We start from the raw sequence: 23349 nt of genomic DNA on the forward strand, positions 1-23349 counted from the left end.
CTCATATCAACTTGGTGGATTTTATTATTCACAGCACGCGCATTCAAACACAGTTGATTAGACTTTTTTTTAGTATTTGTATAGTATAATAATTACCATTTTTTTGTAATCGCGGTAGTCCAGGGGTGTGCATTTTTGTATACGAAACTAAATTAATTATAAATTACATTCTCTTAGTTTTATCACATACGGATTTGGACAAAATCATCCAAATGTCTAGGTGCTACTTTTTAACATGTGAAACACTTTTCTCAATCTTTTAACACGTTGGATGCGATGTACGCGCCAGGTGCGCACTTTTAACTTCCGCCGGAGCGGGATACGCGCTAGGCGCCATCACGCCGCTTCCCCGCAGGGGTAGATAGAGAGAATAGAACGCCACACCATCTGTCTTTGGGAACAATCTTCGCCTCCTTCATACCAATGCATATCCTCATACATGCCCGCTGATTACTCCGACTCCTGACTCCTGACCACTTTCAATTATTTGAAATATTTGATGATGCCAAGTTTTCCTCGGTCTTCTTTTGCTTCTTTTACCAACCATATTTGTCTCACTTTGTCGAATTGTTTTTATTCTTCACTTTTCGTTCCACATGCCCAAACTATTTGAAAACATTTTCCAAAATTTTTTGATAATGCTTATCTCAGTCTTACATTCTTTTCATATATCTACAATTGAACATCTATCGTACGTCGTTTTACCGCACATTCATCTAGGCGTGCCGAAAACAGTGGAATATACCCAAAACCTAATTTATGATTAACACAACATTTTTTTGACAACCCTGATCTTGGGAAATATCTAAGGCAGTTCGTTATATATCTACTATTTATGCAGTTGCTTACGTAACAGTTTATGTGATTATAATAGTATTACTATGACAGGATTATGTCTGTATACGAAAACACAGGTACTAAAGTGTTATTTGATTTCGTAACACGAGGTCGCTATTCAAGCATGACTGCAAATTTATTACAAAATTTCTCATGCTCTCAGCTTTGGTGACGTTTAGGAGGATTAAAAATATATATTTTTAATATATCAAACTTCTTGTACGAGATATGTGTACAATGGGCAGCTTATTGTTACTTTATATAACTGTATTGACCCCAAGAGATTCCTTTACATTTTAAACAAATACCGTATTCCAATGCGTTTTAAGTATGTTCTCAAACCTAGCACCATTCTTTTACTTTAACTTAGTCGGACTAATAATAATATGAAAAACGTTTTGTTGATTTGTATTACATACATATAAAACAATGCAATATTTTCCCTCTGGTTTAAAATTATATTATAGAGACCGTTAAGTTTTTTGAATGACAATAAAATATTACTAACATATATTTTTACATCTCTCCAGTTCGCTAAACTTTCCAAGTTACCTGTTCGAAGATATCTAAAGTAATATATTCAAATTTAATATTTGCGATATCCTACTGACGCAAATATTTGGATAAAAAGTATAGGGGTCTAGTCGAATACCTATTAACTTATCTAATAGAAGATAAATGGTCGACCTCAGCACCAATCTAAATGTATTTTGTTAATTGGTTCCCCCTGTGCTATGTCCTTCTTAGTCATGATTATGTGTTTTGATACTCGGTCGCCATGTATAAATATTTTGTCATACGAAATGAAAAGTCAAACGGGCTATTGAAGTGGATAATTATCTAATGACAAATGTCCGAGTGATAAACTGATCATATTTATCTAACCAAACTCAGTAGATACGCGTACCTACGCACAACAAGATGATAAATATTAATTTTGTATATACCGCGATAATTTTGTTATCTTTTCACTTTTGCGAATCTATGAATAATACTGGAGAAATATCTATGGTATTCAGTGGCGGGACCGCAAACCGAACTGTCATCGGCGATAAGGAATTTTATACCCGCAATTCTAAGTTGAATTTGATCAGTGATCGTAAGAATCTACCGTCGGTTATTTCAGGGAATGCCAACAATAAAAATAATCTAGGAATTACGATGGCTACCTCCGCGACACCGCAAAAGCACCCTGCTAACATTGGTTTTCGTCTTTCAAAATATGTGACACCCACTCATTATGACTTGCACTTGATTCCCGACTTGGAAACCGGACTTTTTAGCGGTATCGTGAAGATCGAGTTAAATATTTCGAGCAAGACTGAAAGTATCGCATTGCATAGCAAGTATTTGAATATTACAAAAGGTATTTTGTTCTCTAAAGCCGAAAATGGTTGCAACCAGATTCCGATCACGAAAATGTACAGCGTCGATTCTCTGGAGTATTTTGTGGTGGAATTCGGTTCGGTCATAGAACCCGGCATATATATTTTAACATTAGAGTACAATGGTGACATGAAGAATCGCATAATTGGTCTGTACGCAAGTTCTTACAAGTTGCCGAATGGTGAAAGTAGGTAAATATTCATTTTCTAATATTGTACTTAATAAATAAAAGACGTAAACAAAAAGTAAAGAAGAACAGCAACAATCGCTATGGCAATTGGGTCACTTGCACCAAAATTTACAGTATTTCTTTTGTCTCTACCGATGGCTGATGAGTTCTATTACGGTGCGTGTAACGGGAGGGATTTTTCCCTATAAACTTTTTTACTTAACCTTTCCCTTCCGGTGCTAAAATATAAACGCGCATCTTGGTGTTGGGTAGTCACTACGCAATAAAAAATTAGCGATTTCAAATCGGAAAAATGCGGACATTCATAGGTAATCCCCTTAATTAATTATAAATAAAGTAAAAAATTATAATAATTTAGATTTATTTGCTGAAAACATTAAAAAAACATCTGGCAACGCTCACGGAACAAGCATAGGTCCACTCGGAAGCCCAAGAGCTACTGCCGCTAGCCAGCGAACATTGAGCTTTGAGCTCCTCACGCTTGCACAGTGCAAGTATGCAAGAGTGAGATGCGAATATAGTGTCGCGGTTCCCGCATACTCTTCATGCCCTGTTTAAACGCGAATTTGTTTCCGATATTCACAAAACACCTCTGATGTACCTGATAAATTCTGATAATTATTAATATTATTTTTTAAATCAATAAATATTTTATGGAGGAATACCTAAAATCTTAGCCTTGTATTTATTATATTTATAGAGATATTAATGGTTATTAGAAGCAATGTGTACAAGGTACATAACACCGAGAAGAGAGGGTTAAGACCACGATTCGGTAGGTTTCCGCGGTTCGCAATCCTATATCAATCATAAATACAGCAGGACCTCTATAATACGAACACCAAAAATTTACCGTCTATTTGGACTAGTAAAGTCTTTTCGTTTACAGTACATAGAATCTGTAGGTTATTATAATCCGTATCAAATAAAACAATTATGTATTGGGAAATGCATCTGCCTCCGTAGTGTAATGGTCTGCATGCTCGGCTACCGTACTGGAAGTCCCAGATTCGATGTCGGAAGACAGACTTCCTCGTATCGTCCTTCAAGGAAACCCTGAAGGACGTAGACCTCCAGGCAGATCCCCAAAAAGGTGGAGAGATAGTTGGCAGTCAACATCCCAAGAGCGACAAGCGGAGGCACAGACAGATCCAAAGTCAGAAGTCCAAAAGAAGTTTCTGAGGTATCTCTACATGAGAGAGTATTATCCTTGGCTCTACCCGACCGAGCTTCTCCAGGGTATGCTTGGCTACAATAGTTGAGAGACTAGAAGGAATGTGTATTTGATTACGCATTTTTATCGATTGTTGCGCGGTATGATTGACAATCCTGAAATTATCCGGAGCGTTGGTAAGCGTCTGTATGTTCCCGATAGTTACCTAAGACAGCGTCGGCATAGATTGTTTCACATTCCTATACACAGGACTAACTTGCCGATGGTTATGCCTGTAGGAAGAGCTACCGCTATGTTGAACAATATCTCATTGGATATTGATCTGTTGCATGTGTCTGAAGGAGTTTTCCAAAGCGGGATTCTTCTACACCTTTTGCAATAGTTGCAAATATTTTATTTTAATGTATACGCTTTAATTTTTTTTTTAGTTTGTAATGTATATGTTAATTGAAAATAAATAAATTGAAATTTAATTGAACCCTGAGGATCTATAAAAAGGAGAAAAAGAAGAACTTTATACTGATTATTTCATTACTTTCAGGATAATTGCCACATCTAAGTTCGAGCCTACTTATGCGAGACAAGCTTTCCCCTGTTTCGATGAACCATCCATGAAGGCTACATTCAAGGTGACGTTAGTGAGACCCAAGGATTACATTTCTCTCTCCAACATGGATCTGGTATGCTTATTTGCACACTCCTTTTTCTATATTATTCTTTTTCTAACCCTTATCTGTCCTCCTCCGTAGTGTAATGGTCAGCACGCTCGGCTACCGTTCTGGAGGTCTCGGGTTTGATTCCCAAGGGGGGTAAAATAAATATAAGTGATTTTTTCACTGTCATATTTGTTCAATATTACCCTGGACTGGTACCTGAAGCGGAGGGCTGATCACCTTTCCTTCATGTGTAAACGATCAAGATAACACTGCGTTTATATGACGCAGTGCCCTATGCACCATTGGGGTGCGGATATGGGTTTTATTTATATTTTATATATATCTGCACCCAATGCCCCATAGGGCACTGCATCGTATTGACACGGTATCATCTTGATTGTTACTTATATGAAGGCAAGGTGATCACTCCTGCGCTTCGGGGACCAGGGTAATATCAAATAAATATTCTTCTTCTTCTTCAAACCCTCATCCGCACCCAGTGGTGCATAGGGCACTGCATCATATGAGTGTTATCTTGTTCGTTAACACATGAACGATAGGTGATCAGCCCTGCGCTTCAGGTACCAGTCCAGGGTAATATTGAATAAATATTATAGTGAAAAAATCACTTATAATAATTTGACCCCTCCCCCTGGGAATCGAACCTGGGACCTCCAGTACGGTAGCCGAGCGTGCTGACCATTACACCACGGAGGCGGACAAATATATAATACTGTTTAAAAAAACTAGCAATGTATAGTATTCTATGAAACCAGTATTGTTTGAGATAATAAATACTTGACTCTATGATTTTAATCTATGATTTAATGGAATTGTTTCTTATTATTTCAAGTGATAAATTGTTTTATCCGATAAAGCTGTCACCTGAGTTTTATCTCATAACCAATAAAATTCAAAACCGATTTAATTGACGTGTTTTATTTTGATTACTTGTGATTAGGTATATTTTTTACATTACTTATCTGGAATATTATTAGATAAAAACTAACTAACCATCACGCCGTTTCCCTGCATCGGTAGGCAGAGAAAGATCAGGCTAATATAACGAATGAGTAGAAAAGAACATTACAGTTATAAATGGTTATAAGTCGATGGTTGCTTCTCGTTGGAAGGGACAAGGTAAAAAGTGAATTAATTAAAGTCCAGGTGTAATCATTTTATTGTAAAACCTTTAAACTGTAAATTGTTATTGTATCTATTGTATGTAATGTATATAATCTAATAATCTAAAAAAAAATTAATAATAATAAAAAAAAAAAATTGTACTAATATGTAAGTATTTAGGCTCAACCCAGGCTATGCCTTAAGAGCCGTAATACATATAGTATAAAAAAATGTATGTATCTATGATAAACTAACCAACTAACCATCACGCCGGTTCTCCGCAGGGGTTGGCAGAGAGAATAGAACGCCACACCACTCTGTCTTTGCAAACATTCTTCGCCTCTTCCACGTTCATGCATCTCCTCATAAATACCCGCCGATTGTTACGACTCCTAACCTGACCACTTACAAGTATTTGGCATACCTGATCGTGCCATGTTTTTCTCGATCACCTTTCCTTCATGTGTAAACGATCAAGATAACACTGCGTTTATATGAAGCAGTGCCCTATGCACCATTGGGGTGCGGATAAGGGTTTAATTATTTCATTTATTTTTTACTGTTTGTTAAAATCACAAAGCTGAAATTTTTAGCATACAAATATGTACCTAATTGGGGTTGTTAAAATTTCATTTTTTGATTGCGTATACCATTGTCTCCTTAGTTGCCTTCCCCACCTAACGACGTCGTCGATCTGTCATATTTCTCTTATCCTGGTGTTCCTTATTCTGTCTCGTAGACCCTTGCCAGATATGCTCCTTATGGTAGGGACTGACCGGAGCCATTTCGTCGTAACGTAACAGGTTACGATGCGAGCACTTCATATAGTCAGTACAGTAAGCCGAGCGCCATCCATAGTCGCGAGCGATGTTATGACTCCGGTCAGTCCCCATCTTTAAAGTCCTCATTTTTGACACTCAAAGCGCGTTTTTGTGCCTACAGTGTCCGCTCTACTCTCCATCCCATACGTCACAATGGGTCCCACACAATTTTTTTAAATTTTGACTAATTATAAAACAAAGAGCATGGTCACTTCGAGACACCCAATACGATGCAAATTTGCGATCGATAATGAATTCATAGAGCAAGTTATGCAATTCAAGTATCTGGGTGTCGAAGTGTCCAGCAGCAATAACCTCTACAATAAGGTAAGAGAGCAAGCAAATAAGGCCTCTGCTGTAGCTGGATGCTTAAAAAAAATTGTATGGAGAAACAAATACATGCTTAAAGAGAGTAAGGTGAGGATCTATAAAACCTGCGTAAGACCGATCTTGACATACGGCACGGAAACAAGAGCCAACACCGCGAGAACAAAAAGCCTTCTTAGGACATCGGTTCTGAAGACTCTACGATCCATTGCAGGCCTAACACTTCGCGACAGAGTAAGAAACTCAAAAATAAGAAAAATCTGCGATTTTGAAGATATTGTGCGATGGGGAAGAGAAAGAAGACGTTTCTGGAGAGATATCGTGGGAAGAGCGAGTTCGGATCGGGTGGTGAGGGTGGCAGCGAACAGCAGCATAGGCGGGATCAGGCCCCAAAAAAGAGGATGGAAGGATAGCTGGTCTTCCACCTCCCAGGAGCGACCCGAGAATGACAGGACCTAGTCCTAAAATAAGAAGAAAAAGAAGAAGACTAATTATAATATTTTAATTGTGTTTTTTTTTAGGAGCAACCTGGCCTTGAGGTTCCGGGTTACCCTGACTTATTGCAGGACAAATTTTCTGAAAGTGTCCCGATGTCAACCTATCTGGCGTGCTTTATCATTTGCGATTTCAAAAACAAATCTAAGGTTGTCGATGCCAAGGGAATTGGAAACGATTTCGAATTTTCGGTATTTGCAACGGAAGCGCAACTGTCCAAGGTTGATTACCCATTGGATATAGGAGTGAAGGTCACGGAATATTATATAGATTATTTTAAATTGGAATACCCATTGCCAAAACTAGGTAATTATAATTTCACAATATTTTGAGTGTGTTCAAATACTTGTTCACAAATCTGGATAATCTCCAATTGGGAGTTTTTTTTTAAAAATTATGTTTTGTCATCTCAACATAGATTAATTAACCTGTTGACCGGGCGGTCCGCTTTCCAACTATGCAACTTGTAACGGGCGCGAATACTGATTCACTCCGTGTCTTAAATTCATGTCGAGACATGTATGGATGACTAATACCTTTGTTGTTTGAAAAATATATGTCCATATATAATATAAAAACATATATTTCAAGGACGTATTCCTGTCCTACCCGTATCTGATATTGTTTACGTTTGACGTGTTTTTGCGTCCCGCCCGGTTAACAGGTTAAGAAGAATATGGAGTCAGTGGCATTTACGAGACTTACGACCGTCATAGGCTGCTTATGCTGCTTAACACATGGTAACTAAACATTCGTCAGGCGGACTACGCAATTAAAAAACGTGAAAATTATCAAATGATTATATTGAAAATAGGAACTGGTTACATGACACTTAAGTTTGGTTTATTAGGAATGAATGTAAGAGACATTTAACAATAAATCACTATTCCGTAAACAAAGCCTGGCGGGTGCGGGGTGCAGGGAAGTAAGCGCACTTGACTTTTTCAGAGAAGGGCGTCGTCGCGTGGACGAATGTTTAGCTATCTAGGGTTAATAAAAAGCTTATCTCATCTCACTATAGATGCCCATAGTGAATTTAACCACTATGTTTCAAATTTGAACAATATATTTAGACGTTCCAAGAATTTGAGTAGTGTGGTTGTCAATCATGGGTAGAATTGGTGAATGTTACTCGTTTGTAAAGTGATCACTTAAACCAACCCATGATAGGTTGTAAGCCCTGTAAATACGCAGACTTCCATATTCTTCTTCGTCTGTGTTGGAAGTGGATACAATAATCTACAATTATTCTACGTTTTCTAGTTTTATGGATAGATGGTAATATTTCGTTTTGTTGAACAGATATGATTGCGATTCCGGACTTTGTGTCCGGAGCCATGGAGCATTGGGGCTTGGTGACCTTCCGGGAGACCAACCTTCTGTATGACGACAAGACCAATTCTCCCGCCAATAAACAGAATATCGCGCGAGTTGTGGCGCACGAAATCTCACACATGTGGTTTGGAAACCTCGGTAAGTTGAACCAGACTTTACTTATCCACATTGTACCGCGAAGGTGCAATGAAGAGATTGTCTAGTACCCTGGTGATCAATCTTGAAGCCCAGGACTGAATGTTAACCCTCTCCTACATTTAGGCCTCATACGAGGTCTAAAAAATAGAGTGTCGAGTGTAGAATGAAAAGTGTCGCCAAATTGTAAAAATAGCACTTAAATTTCAAATTTGTTTACTGTGAAGACTTGCTTTATCAAAATGCCACCATAGGGGCTGTAGGAGGAAAACTTGTTACGTGTGCTAACGATGTAACGATGAACGGTTAGAAATACCTTTCCTGTCCATAGGGCGTTTGTCCACTACACGGAATTACACGGAATTTTACCGTCCGGCACATCAGTTAGCGTTTTACAACCAAGATTGTCTTGGATTGGCTTGTGCTTTTGTCCATCTTTCTTCGGATCAGCTCTTGATCGGTGCGTGAACATATTGCGCGTGAATTCGATCACGCTAAACTGCCGTAGTTGCTTTAATTTTTCAAAACCACACTGCCGGACGGTAAAATTCCGGGTAGTGGACAAGCGCCCATAGTGTGTTAACATCATCATTAAAATCTCACAATTCCATATTATGCTCCCTCAAATGCAAATAAGCCTCGTTTGATGCCTTCTGAAATTCATAAAAGATATATACCTGAATAAAATAAAATATTTTCCTTTTTTGCCTAATAACCTAAATAAATTTCACACTAGAGATATTTTATGCTTGGAAAAAATGTATGAATTAATCAATTTTATTTTTAAAATTATTTCAGTCACAATGGATTGGTGGAATGATCTTTGGCTGAATGAAGGGTTTGCTTCTTACATGCAGTACAAAGCACTGGACAATGTGACCGTAGAGTGGCAAATGGTATTTTAAAAATATTGGCTCATTTGAATTGTGATTGACTATGTCGGCGATAAACATTTGTGTTTTTACTTTTGTATATTTTTTTACAAAAATGTTCGTAATATTAGTATATAACCACTCACCGAGATTTTTATGTCGATTTTTATGTTAACGGTTTCGAAACGTACCCGTCGCTTCGTCAGGACAATCACTATAACAGCATGCAAACAAAACTACCCTTCACCACCATAGCACTATTCACACACTTTTTAAAAAAATATTTATAATGGTGTTTCATATAAAATATATTGCTTTTGCCAATGTCAAGTTAATTAACCGGATCCACGCGGCTTGCATAACCGTATGTGTTTTAACAAGACATGCCCCATACGCGGCTGACATAAGCGTTTGTGTTTTCACTTTGCTCCAAGTTTCGAACCTCAGTTCAACTTGGAGGGATTTTTTCATGGTGTGGAACTTTGGATAAAATAAAACGTCAATCCTCGGCCTTATGACATCTGTTGAAATATCTGACTAATAATTTTTAACATCACAAGGATAAATAAAACAACAGATCCCTGATTTTTCTTGCGGTCGGTAATTAGTCCGCGCCATAATCATGCCCTATATCTGTCTCACTCTCGACGCTACGCATCGCCAGTGGGTAAGAGTGACACACGATGTGTGCTTTGATTTATTTATGTTACGATCTAATTTGTTTATATTACGATATATTTCAACAATAATGTGACACACGTGTATTATAGAGTACCAAAAAGGCACAATGAATCCCATTGAACGTTTTGGTTTAGGAAAATAAATCGTTTCATAACTAAATATGTACATGATAAAAGTAATCATTTAAAAAACGGCGAAATACCGCCGCGCACGGGCGTCTCTTAGGAACAAAGTTAACGCGTTTAAAAGGTTAAATAATATAACTTAATTATAAAATATGATAGACTTATTATTTAACTATAAATTAAAGCTGTTCAATTAAAAAAAAACAACGAAAAGTTTGTGGATAGTTGGGTTCCTGCTCGGCAAACAGAATATATGGTTAAGGTCTTCCTCTTCAAAACTACCCAAAATGTTTATCACATGTGATTTTGGTCGCAGTGTGTAGTTCACATTTTGTGTAGTTTTAAGTGTGAATAGTGCTATGGTGGAGACGGGTAGTATTGTTGGTATGCTGTTGTAGTGATTGTCCTGACGAAGAGACGGGTACGTCTCAAAACTGGTAGACATAAAAATCTCGGCAAGTGGTTATATACCAATATTACTAACATTTTTGTAAAAAAAAAAATAATAAAAGTAAAAATGACAGACCAAAAAGTAAATGCTTTGAATATAATTATATTGAGAATATTTGTGTTTTACTAACCAAAGTTTATTTTCAGCTGGAACAATTTATTGTGTCCAATACGCATAGCGTTCTCGCTCTCGATGCTACCCTGTCTTCCCATCCTATTGTGCAAACTGTCAACACACCTGATGAAATAACGGCCATTTTTGATGCCATATCTTATAACAAGGTAATTTTATTTACAACGTTTTGAGTGTGTCCAAATACTTGTTCACAAATCTGGATTATCTCCAATTACAGGAGTTATTTTTCATATTTCTTTTTGACATCTCAACATAGATGAAGAAGAATATGAAAGTCTGGGCATTTACGGGACTAATGACCGTCAAAGGCTGGTTTCTCATCTATATGATTATAATCCGGGATTCAAACCTCACATGCGAATAAAGGAGTCTTTGCTCAATAAAAAAGTTTCTTCATCTCAACAATAGATGTTTCTAGTGACAGTTGTGATTCAAATACAAAGTTTCAATCATGGGTAAAATTGGTGAATGTTACTCATGTGTAAAGTGATCACTTAACCAGCCTATGACGGTTATAACCCCGGTAAATGCCCAGACTTCCATATTCTTCTCCATTTATGCTGAAATGTCAAAAAATAATATGAAGGTAATTTTATTTATGTTGCAATGTATCGTGGAGTGAGTCCTATAATTAGGTAATAGACAAGGCGAAAGCTAAAATAGTAGTGCACAACAGAGCCCTGGCACCAGATGTTGGGCAGGACGCCTCCCTGAGTGATTGTAGGTTTTACAACGTCGGAGAGCAGCTTTTTGAGATCCCGTCATCGTGAAAAGTCAACTGCAGATGGCGAGCGGTGATGCTGGTCTTCTTGTTGTCTCTGGCGGTATTGCTGGGCATCTCCAACACCTTGTGTGTTGGAGATTGTAGTGTCAATAACTGGGCTGGATCACAAACAATCCAGCTTACCCTTATGATATAATAAACTCTATTATAACTTATTTATTTTTTTACAAAAATGTTAATAATATTAGTATATAACCCCTCACTGAGATTTTTATGTCTACCGGTTTCGAGACGTACCCGTCTCTTCGTCAGGACAATCACTATTACAGCATGCAAACAATACCACCCTTCACCACCATAGCACCGTTTACACACTTAAAACTACACAAAATGTTTAATACATGCGATTTTTGGTCGACCCGAAGACCAACATGCACTAAAGTTTTCACCACAGACATGCGTTACGAGCCAAGGTTAAACATGCACTAAGGTTAAACGTATTAATCAAAACAGCTTACATACTCGTAGGATGAAAGGAGTGGGCGGGGTTTGAATTGGCTATTGACGAATCTTGTTTAACCAATGTTGAATCAAACAATGGACTATAAGTAAAATTATCTGGTTTTTAAGTAGAGGGATATTATTTTCAAGTGCTTTCCTAATATAAAAAATCTTCATATTATTTAGTTTTAACTCTTTATTATTAGTGTTTAATATTTTTACTCCTGTGTATTTTTTTAAGACGTGATTTGAATCTATGAGATGATTGGCAAATTCGGAGAAGTTATTATTGTTTACACATCGTATATGTTCTTTTATTCTAGTATTAAAATTAAAATTTGATTGCAGGGTGCTGCCATTCTTCGAATGCTAGAAAATTTTGTCGGCGAAGAAGATTTTAAAAAAGGTGTCACAAATTATTTAAATAAATACAAATTTAAGAATGCTATCACGCAGAACTTGTTGGATGAGTTGGCGGCTTTATTTGAACCTAAAAATACCGGTCTGGATTTGACGTAAGTAATATCAATTGTTTTAGTGTGGAGATTTTTTCTTATACATATGTATGCTAAAATTGGTGATGACATTTTTGGAAAAATTTTCCTTTTCATAAGGTGTATACAAAATCATCAATATTTATCTCAAATATTGACTGATTTTAGTATTTCTGTCTGGTATTGGTGGAGAACATATTTAACTACTCAAATAAAACAACATTTTGTAATAAACATACCACTTTGAGTATAATAAACATTTTCGTACGATATTTGACTATTACTTTGAATATCACTTTAAATATCACTATTGGATGCATCCGACATTATAAGGGTCGGGTTGTGGTCCCGTGGTTAGTGTCGCAGACTCTTAAGTCAGAGTTTTTCGGTTTGAACCCACTCTACCACAATTTGATACCTATTTCTAATAATGAGCTGCTTAGGCTCACAGAAATAGTATGAAATTGAAATATTAGTGTAAATAATAAAAACTCAAATATTTCTCTTTAAAAAAAAGGTTAAAAAAAAATCTATTTCTTTTATTCACCAAAAATTTGTTGGTTAAGTTTATTTGTGAATATTGTTGACAAATGATTTTCAATTTTTATTATAATTCGTACGCGCTTAAAATATTGTGATTTAATAACTGGTCAAATTTTAATAAAAATTTAAAATGTTATCTCAAGTGTCTCCTAGTATGTAAAATAATGGATCATTGTCAGATGGGAGGAATATCTAATTTAACACACTCAACCTATAAAGGATTTATTACAATCCTTGTTTTGTATTTATAACATCCAATATAATCAATATTTTCATTCAAAATTTACTTTTCGAAAATTCGCCTTCGTAAATATGGTGTTTTCGTAAGTTGGTAATGAATGACGTCACAGAAACGATGGACTTATTTTAATATTGGTAACATTGCTTAGTTATTGGCGGCTCTATTTGTTGATGTCCATGGTCTACCCTCCCACCCCCCTCCCCTCATATTTGTTGAACACAAACATTTGATGACGGAAATTTGATGACGTATGCGAACGCACGCTTTTCGTTTTATTAAAATATCTCATCTTTAAATCTTAATATCTCCCTAAGTTCTCTACAGATTTCATTAAGAATGTTATTGATAGTCTTGTGATTTTTCATATTAAATTATCAGCCAATAAACCAACATTGTGACAAAAATCCATTCGGAAAGAATTTTACATACATTTTAAAGGTCTCATTGCAGAACTAATTCAACTGAACCATAAATGGTGCTGAGAACTAGTATGTGAAAGGTGTCGGTTGAGGCATAAATACATCATCAAAAAAATAAAAATAATTTGAGTAGTGAGGCTGTCAATCATGGGTAGAATGGCGAATATTACAGATGTGTAAAATGATCACATAAACCAGCCTTTGATAGGTCATAAGCCCTGTAAATACTCAGACTTCCATATTTTTCTAAATCTATGTTAAAATTTCTATACAAATATGTACTAAGTGGACTAACCCAAATTTGTGAACAAAAGTTTAGAGACACTCGAAACCTTGTGAATTCTGTTCTCTGTTTTCAGATATATCATGGATACGTGGACCAGGCAAATGGGTTTGCCAGTGGTGAGCGTCACTCGCAAAGATGCTACCACATATGTCCTTACACAGAAAAGATTCCTAGCGGACCCTGACACAAAACCCGAGACCCCTTCGACATACAAGTATGTGGAACTTTATATTTATTTGTATACATTTACATATTCAAATCACAATTTATACATATTTAGAACTTTTTTTTTGCTGAGACCCACCAAGCCACCTTGTGTGTCTTATCGGTGGAGTTCTTTTTTAATATATTTCTTATTCTTTTATCAATTTTAACCTAATATAGACACAAAAAAGAGAAAAAAATTAAGAATTTAAATATTTTACAATTTTCATAAAATTTACTCTTGACCCTTTTGTTTTGCCTTTGTTCCGTATTTTATTTTGACCTCTAACATCCGTCGGCAACAAATTGAAAATGTTCGGAACGATACGTTGCACTGTTCGACTCCCATATTTATTGTTAATTCTTGGGACTATCAAACCTTCGTTGTGTGTAAATCGTATATCATGGTTGTGTACTAAAGGATTTCGATATTTTTGTCTAGTTTGTTGTTCAACGATGATACTCATCCACAATATTCCACGTACCGGCAGTAAAGTTTTGATATATGTACAGCGAAACCCCTATTTTACGTTTTTTTATAAAAAATAAACATATATGGAAGGAAAATGTAAATGCGGGCTATTGAATAAAAACATTTAAATAGTTTTTTGGTGAAAATAATTTAGAACCGACATTTCTTGGTGGAACTGCATTTTATAGAATAAAATAATAACAGTTGTTTCCACATGAATTCTATTTGACCAGCAACCTGGTTTTGTCGTAACCAACCTTCTGTGTCTGCCTCATTCAAAGTCAGGAAAGAAGGATTTATTTAATGTTTTTATATGAATATTATGTAAAATCTCTATGTTAATGTCTAAAGTATATGTACACAATTATCAAATCCCGTCGCCAGTGGTCCGCAGGCTTAAAAAAACACCCGTCCAAAATGTGTTAGTAGAAAAAATACTAAATTTAAAATATAAATATTGTCATTATTATTAAATAAACCCTATACAAATGTAGTAGTCATTGTTTAGAACTGGGGCATTGCTTAGCACTTCCTTCTTCCAAAAACTTCCACACACTCCGTAAAAAATCCTAAATGTTATTTTTATTATGCATTGCATAGCAACCCCAAATAACAACTAATGGAATCACCCAATAACAGTATGTATAAAGCCGCGCCTATTTTATTCGCCTCCGTAGTGTAATGGTCAGCACGCTCGGCTACCGTTCTGGAGGTCCCGGGTTCGATTCCCAAGGGGGGTAAAATAAATAGAAGTGATTTTTTCACTGTCATATTTATTCAATATTATCCTGGACTGGTACCTGAAGCGGAGGGCTGATCACCTTTCCTTCATGTGTAAACGATCAAGATAACACTGCGTTTATATGACGCAGTGCCCTATGCACCATTGGGGTGCGGATAAGGGTTTTATTATTATTATTATAAAGCCGCGCACGCATACGTAAAATGGAGCACACACACAAAAACCTACTCTGCGGAATTTTTAGGAACAGAAATTGGTGAAATATAAATAATGTGGTTAAAACAAAGTTGTTCAATTTTAAAAAGATAAGTTTAATTATATAAAGTTTATAAGTTTGAAAGTGATCAAAAAACTAAATACATGTATACATTGTTGTTTCAGTGATCGCTGGTACATTCCCGTGACATATAGGACTCAAAGTGGGTCTGAGAAGATAACTTGGTTCTCAGATAAGGCTCAAAGTGGTAAGTCTAGATTAAAATCAAGCTTTAATCTCTCTGGGAGATTTGTTAGGAAGACCATGTACAGCCGTACATGGTCTTCCTAACAAATCCTTTCTCAAAGGAATGTGGATAGAGCCCGGTGGCATTTATTTCTGTAAAGGTGAAGACTGACCGGAGCATTTCGTCGTAACATAACGTCGTAACATCGCCCGCGGCGAGCATCACCGAGCATCCGAAACTATGGACGGAGCGCTCGGCTCGGTGTACTGACTGCCTGCATGCTTGCATCGTAACGTGTTACGTTACGACGAAATGCTTTGGTCAATCTCCGCCTTAATGGTACTTGCACTATAATCTGTGGCTGTATTGAAACAAAAACCACACCTCGGATTATTTTTCTCTTTTACCTGTGACATTTTACTTAAAAATAATGTTTGCGTGAAGGCATCGTAATAACGCTATAAAAGAATACATGAAATAAAACTTCAATAGTTTTGATTACCTGAATACTAGTTTTTTTTTTCAGTGGAGTTGAAAGTTACCGCGGCTGATGATCTTTTGAAAATAAATAATGACCAAGTCGGATATTACAGAGTTAATTATTCCCCGGAAATGTGGACGGAGTTCATAACGGAATTGGGCAAAACCGATTCAAAGGTATTCATTTAAGATTTTTTTATTATTTATCAGATACTGAATCATTCAACCTATGGATGATATATCAATATATGTGGAGGTCCTCACCAAAAAGTTGCCTTTCCTATATATTGCATAAAAAATCCTTTAAATGCAAATCTGTTCTGTTTACTGTATCTATCAAAATCCAAATAAAGTTGCGACAAAACGTGACCAATCCTGTGTTAAACCAATATGAAATCATTAAATCGCACCAAAACGTAACAATTTTATAAGCTAGAATTCCTGATAAAATTTAACGTTTTCGTGAGGACTTTCACATATCGCTCACTCCTTTCAACAACGTCATATATCAAAAAAACTTGAATTTTCAGGAGATCATTTTTGAAGTTTAAAAATATAATAAAATGCATTCAAAATAAATACATATCAAGCTTTTTACTGTACAACAGATCTTTTTAGGTATAACCTGAATGTTTTTTCTCCATTTGAAAAATATTTAGTATGTTAAAAATAATAATTAAACGATACTTTTTCTTCAAAATGCAAAAACGACACTTTCTGCCCTATAGCGGGTAAATATTAAGTTAAAAATATGCCGCTTTTGCTGCAATAAAGTACATTTTCTGGGCTTTCCGAAAACATGCACAACTGAAAATTGTCAATTTTTGATAAATGACGCTGTTGAAAAGTGTGAGCGATATATCAACACATCATATGTGAGAGGCGAGTTTTACAGTCCTCAGTCCATCAATTGCTGTTTGTGAGAGATTGTGATCACAATTATCAAAAATTTTACCGCAGTAGGGGGAGACTGCGTTTTTCTTATTATATCGCAATGTTTAAGGTTTATAGTGACATCTGTTGTATTTTCATCAAAGCTTTATTATAGGAGTATAACTCGGGACTATTACACTCTTATTACTGGCACTACTCTTTCGTAAAATATTGACTTTATTACATACTATTAGTGTATATTCATTAGTGTATTTTAAGTTTATAATAAAAAATTATTAAGTGCACGTAATAAACTAAATCATAAAAAAAATCGTAGCCATAATGATTTTTTAAATTTTGATACAAAATCAGTAACTTTAATTAAGATTTTGATAGAACACAGTTACCAGAACAGATTTGCATCTAAATGATTTTTTGTGCAATAGAGGACCTCCACAGATAATCCAGATTTGTGAACAAGTATTCGGACACTCAAAGTGTTGCGATTCCTTTTTAGCTGGACAATTCCGATAAGGCGAATCTTCTCAATGATGCGTATAATTTGGCGGAAGCCTCGGAACTGGATTTCAACACGTCTTTGGATATTACTCTTTACTTGAAGAAGGAGACTGAGTATGTTCCGTGGGCCGTCGGCTCATCCATATTTACCTCGCTTAAGAGAATCCTCTCCAATTCCATCGGATTTTTAGACTTCAAGGTATTTATTGTCTGCGTAATTTTTATTTATTCGTCTGCCTCCGTGGTGTAGTGGTCAGAACGCTCGCCTGCCGTTCTGGAGGTTCCGGGTTCGATTCCCAGGGGGGGTCAAATAAATATAAGTAACTTATTTATTTTTTTACAAAAATGTTAATAATAATAGTATATAACCACTCACCGAATATATACTATTATTATTAACATTTTTGAAAAAAAAAAGTAAAAATGAAAATGACTAACCACAAAGGAAATGCTTTAAATATTAATAATATTGAGCATATTAAATGTAAGTAATTTTTTTACTGTAATATTTATTAAATTTACCCTGGACTGGTACCTGAATCACCTTTCTTTCATGTGTTAAATGATCAAGATAACACTGCGTTTATATGATGCAGTGCCCTGTGCACCGTAGGGTGCGGATAAGGGTTTGAACTAGATGAAGAATAATTTTTATACGTAAAGATCCTATAGATTATGGCTAAAGAGATACCACTGAGTCACCGCTTTTCCTCAAGATCACCAAAGAGATGGAAAGATAGCTGGTCGTCAACATCACAGGAGGAGTCACCTTCTTGAAAAACAGATCTTGACATCTAATACAGTGAAACCTCTCTTAACGAGTTATTCGCATGATGAGCAAAAAAAAGGGAAGAGAGGGAGAGGAAGATCCGCCACATGGTGGACCGATCTAGTTAAGATAGCAGCTGGCACTTTGGTGGTTGGAGCATATCGTAGTCATACAGGAGAAAGTGACCAAGTGCATTGTTTTACAAAAACGTGATCATTGACTATTTGATATCTTACTAGCTTAATATTGCCCTGAAAAACATCCCTAAAACTTGGAAGTATAATATATTGACTTGTTAAAAATGACTAACTGCATTGATGTTTATTTTCTTGCCAAGCAAAAGTGACTTAAATGGCCCTCCTGAACATTTTACGTTTTGTTAGATGGTCACTTTCTCCTGTACGACTATGATATGGACAAATTAACTCTCCAAGCGCAAGAGCTTGTCTCTTTTTTTTGGAAGATACCGCATAAAAATACAATGGAACCTCTCACAACGAGTAATTGTATAATGTGCAAAAATAAATATGAAAAAGTTCTGCCTTAACAAGCGACATTTCGCATAACGAGTACAGAGAAGGGCAAGTCCGTTTTTCCCGACACTCACTTGTGAGCCGGGAAATCAGCGCTAGTCAAAACAATTTTTTTTTTCGCTTAACAAATAAGATTCTGGAAGGAACTATGCTCGTTACGAGAGGTTCCACTGTAAAAAAAAATGAAGAGAAGTAATTTTTATGGTATACATGATGGGGCAGAATAACAGGCCATTTTGAAGAAAAAAAATATATTCAGTATTTGCCAGATTTAGTAGTATGTAGTCTTCTTTTTTTCTGCTTGGTGTAGGCCTTGTGGCCTGTTTTTAAGAGGGATTAGCCTCTTGCGATGTTAATTCCCAGCCATCAATTAATCTCTTTGGTGGTCTGCCCGTGATGTGTCTACCTTGGGTTGGTCGTGCAATGCAATGTGCGGGAGTCTGGATGGTTCCACTCTCCTCACATGCGCATACCGTTGTCTCCTTCGTTGCCTTCCCCACGTAACGACATCTTCGATCTTGCATATTTCCCTTATCCTGTTGTTCCTTATTTTATCTCGTAAACTCTTGACAGATATGCTCCATAGAGCCTTCAGACACTCTTAGCGCGTTTTTTGTTACTGCGGTGTCTGCTCTGCATTCGATTCCATAGGTCATTATGGGTCGCACATAAGTTTTATATATTTTGACTTTCCTGCCTATCTTCATGTCAGGGTTTTTCCATAAAGAATTTCATTAGTACATATGTATATAGAACATGTTTTTTTTGTTATTGTTCATATTACATGGTTAATTTTTCAGGCTTACGTAAGGAATCTTTTAGGAGATGTGTACAAACATGTCACTTGGGTCGAAATCGCCGAAGAGAAACACGTTACCAGGTAAATATTATTTCATTTCGCATAATCTTGAAAATGTCCTTCTTTCTGGCTCTTTGTGGATGGTGTCCATCTGCCATGGGCAATGAATGTTATCATAAGCTCCGAGCTGATAATAAGAATGTTATTATCAGCGTACGTAGTGTAATGGTCAGCACGCTCGGCTATTGTTCTGGAGGTCCTGGGTTCGATTCCCAGGGCGGGGGTCAAATAAATATAAGTGATTTTTCACTCTAATATTTATTCAATATTACCCTGGACTGGTACCTGAAGCGGGAGGCTGACCACCTTTCCTTTGTGTGTTAACGATCAAGATAACACTGCGTTTATATGAAGCAGTGCTCTATGCTCTATTGGGGTGCGGATAAGGGCTTGAAGATGAAGGAGATGTTACGACTTGTCACTGGCTGGTTTAAGTGATCACTTTATTCTACTCATGATTATTTTTCTTCTGCAGTTTGCTCCGTTCCACCATTCTGAGTCTGGCTTGTTCGTTTGGCCACGAGGAGTGCCTGACTGAAGTTCAGACGAGATTCAAAAAATGGTTAAATGACAAAGTTGCAATAGATCCAAATTTGAAGAGCGTTGTGTACTACTACGGTAAGGAAACAATGATAATTTGTTAAATAATATTAATTTAGTTTGTATTTCACTTATCAACCTCTTGGAAAAAAGTGGGGCTTGTTAGTAAAAACATGAGCCTTAACATAGCCCCACAAAAAATAATCTAAAGGCGTCAAATCGCACGATCTAGGCGGCCAATTGACTGGTCTCAAACGTGAAATAAACTGTTCACCGAACTTGCCTCTCAATTGGTTCATTGTTTCGCATGCTGTGTGGCATGTGGCACCGTCTTGTTGAAACCACATGTCATGCAAGTCAAGTTCTTCCATTTTGGGCAAAAAAAAGTTGGATATCATTTCACGGTAGCGCTCACCATTCACAGTTACATTGCGATTCGCACCATTTTTGAAGAAGTACTGTCCAATGATGCCACCAGCCCATAATCCGCACCAAACAGTAACTTTTTCTGGATGCATTGGTAGCTCTGTATGTCGGAATGTCCGACAATGTAAATTTAGTGCGAAATTTAGTCACAATAGCACAAATAGCCGCTTCAGTAGGTCGATCAAACTCCCAGAGATACCAGCCGAAATGTTGGAAAGTGTAAGCCAAAATTGGACTAAGCGGATGGACCATTTGAGGAGCAGCCGCGGTCAATATTTGAATGAAATAACCTTCAAACATTAAATTATATGGACCTTACTATCGATTTAAATAAAGATTTCATGCATTTCTCTGAATTTTATTTGTTTTTTTTTTAAAAAAAAAACCATAGCTACTAAAAAATCACACATTATAAACAATTTTTATTTCATATAATTTTGTAATTAAGTATTGTAAAATGTGCCCTCGGCTCGGGAAAACCCAGTAGCGGCATAATATTGTAAATTGTAATTATGTGTAAAATAAATAAATAAATACACAGTGAAGTGAAGTGCAATTTAAAATCAAATCATTCATCAATTCTACCCATGATTAACCACCACACTTCTAAAATTGTTGAATGTCACTTAGCCAAGCCTATTTTGCCCTGTGAATGCCCAGACTTCCATATTCTTCTTCATCTACGTTGATATGTCAAAAAAATAACTCCTAATTGGAGATAATACAGATTTGTAAACAGTTACATATTTGCATACATTAACCTTTTAACTGCGTTCACTTTGTTCCTGAGAGACGCCTGTGCGCGGCGGTATTTTGCCGTTTTTTAAATGATTACTTTTATCATGTATTTGGTTAAAAAACGATTTATTTTCCTAACCAAAAACGTTCAATGGGATTCATTGTGCCTTTTTGGTACTCTATAATACACTCGTGTTACATTATTCTTGAAATATATCGTAATATAAACAAATAAGATCGTAACATAAATAAATCAAAGCACGCATCGTGTGTCACTCTTACCCACTGGCGATGCGTAGCGTCGAGAGTGAGACAGATATAGGGCATGATTATGGCGCGGACTAATTACCGACCGCAAGAAAAATCAGGGATCTGTTCTTTTATTTATCCTTGTGATGTTACAAATTATTAGTCAGATATTTCAACAGATGTCATAAGGCCAAGGATTGACGTATTATTTTATCCAAAGTTCCACACCATGAAAAAATCCCTCCAAATTGAACTGAGGTTCGAAACTTGGAGTAAAGTAAAAACACAAACGGTTATGTCAGCCGCGTACGGGGAATGTTTTGTGAAAACACATACGGTTATGCGAGCCGCGTGGATCCGGTTAAAGAATTTATAAAATAGCTTTTTAGTTTTTACTAGTATTGTTATTTATTCAGAAACATGAATTCTTCAGATTATTTTCAATTGATACAGCAATCTTGTTATTCTGTGAGTGACTTGTGGCATAATATCTCAAAATTTAATAAATTCGATTGTTAATTTTAGGTATTGAAACAAATGGGGAGAAGGAATGGCTTCAGCTTTGGGATATTTACAAGGCAGAGTTGGATGCGCAAGAAAAATCTAAACTGATGCAAGCTTTGGCTGCGTCCAGAGATCCTGTCATTTTGCAGAGGTTTGTAATATTCCCGTATATATTTCTTCTTTTTTTTTTCCATGTTCGCTCCCTAGGTGAAGCATATGGCCATTGAAAGCTGTCCCACCGCATTCCCAGATCTAATGCAGAAGCATCTAGGCTTCCTGACAGACCTTCTCTTGCAAAGCTATTTTTTTATGAACTTTATTGCAAAATTAAGAGAAAATGTGAAACAAAATTGTATCGCCATTTACTGTAAATTAACATTTAACTTCTTCTACTTCTACTACTAGCCTCACGCCTTTTCTTCGCAGGGGTAGGCAGAAAGGATGGAACGCCACACTCTTCTGTCCTGACATACACTCCTCGCCTCCTTCACATCCATACATCTAGTCATACATGCCCTCCGATTACGCAGACTTTTTACACCACCAGATTTTAGGTTCTGACTGATCTGATCGTGCCAAGTCTTTTTCAGTCGTCCTCGTTCTGTTTCCCCGCTCACATTTGCCACATTTATTTTCTTAGTCATTCTCTCGTTATCCATTTGCTCCACATGTCCATACTACCGTAAAAAACTCTTCCTAATCTTTTTTATTGTTCAGCCTTAAATTCCTTTCTTATACCTTCGTTTTTAATTCTATCATACAATGATTTTCCACACATTCGTGTGAGGGAGCGCATTTCAACAGTGTTCACTCTGCTTTCGTCCTTTCTTTGCCAGTTCCATGTTCCGCTTCCATACGTTAGTGTCGGTACCAGGACGCCGTTTTGAACCGCTAGCTTGGCTTCCATGGACATATTTTTATTTGAAAGCACATTTAAAAGCTTTCAATATCCCTGTGACTGCCAATCTAAATGAATAAAACTTTGTAAAACCACCACCAAACTTTCTAGAAGTGCCCTGGTGTAGGCAGTGAAAGGGATTAGTGG

General features: G+C 36.5%; 1 protein-coding gene across 2 annotated transcripts in view; it reads left to right on the plus strand.

The window, feature by feature from the left end:
- LOC148304772 (glutamyl aminopeptidase-like) overlaps positions 1-23349 on the plus strand; it is a 31759-nt gene that overhangs the window by 6138 nt on the left and 2272 nt on the right. Inside the window, exons 3-16 of one of the 2 annotated variants that reach the window (XM_088267750.1) lie at positions 2412-2414; positions 4129-4267; positions 7038-7317; positions 8314-8484; positions 9280-9377; positions 10757-10891; positions 12319-12485; positions 14027-14167; positions 15753-15835; positions 16341-16471; positions 17685-17885; positions 19789-19868; positions 20323-20465; positions 22326-22455. In XM_088267750.1, coding sequence (XP_088123876.1) covers positions 2412-2414; positions 4129-4267; positions 7038-7317; positions 8314-8484; positions 9280-9377; positions 10757-10891; positions 12319-12485; positions 14027-14167; positions 15753-15835; positions 16341-16471; positions 17685-17885; positions 19789-19868; positions 20323-20465; positions 22326-22455 — 1902 coding nt within the window. Of the gene's footprint in view, positions 1-1750; positions 2415-4128; positions 4268-7037; positions 7318-8313; positions 8485-9279; positions 9378-10756; positions 10892-12318; positions 12486-14026; positions 14168-15752; positions 15836-16340; positions 16472-17684; positions 17886-19788; positions 19869-20322; positions 20466-22325; positions 22456-23349 lie in introns of those variants that run through there. The other variant, XM_088267749.1, reaches the window with a different exon arrangement.

This window comes from Brachycentrus maculatus, unplaced genomic scaffold (genome assembly GCF_059751285.1).
Source record: "Brachycentrus maculatus isolate JH-2025_06_01 unplaced genomic scaffold, ASM5975128v1 h1tg000305l, whole genome shotgun sequence".
In the NCBI taxonomy this organism is placed as follows: Eukaryota; Metazoa; Arthropoda; class Insecta; order Trichoptera; family Brachycentridae; genus Brachycentrus; species Brachycentrus maculatus.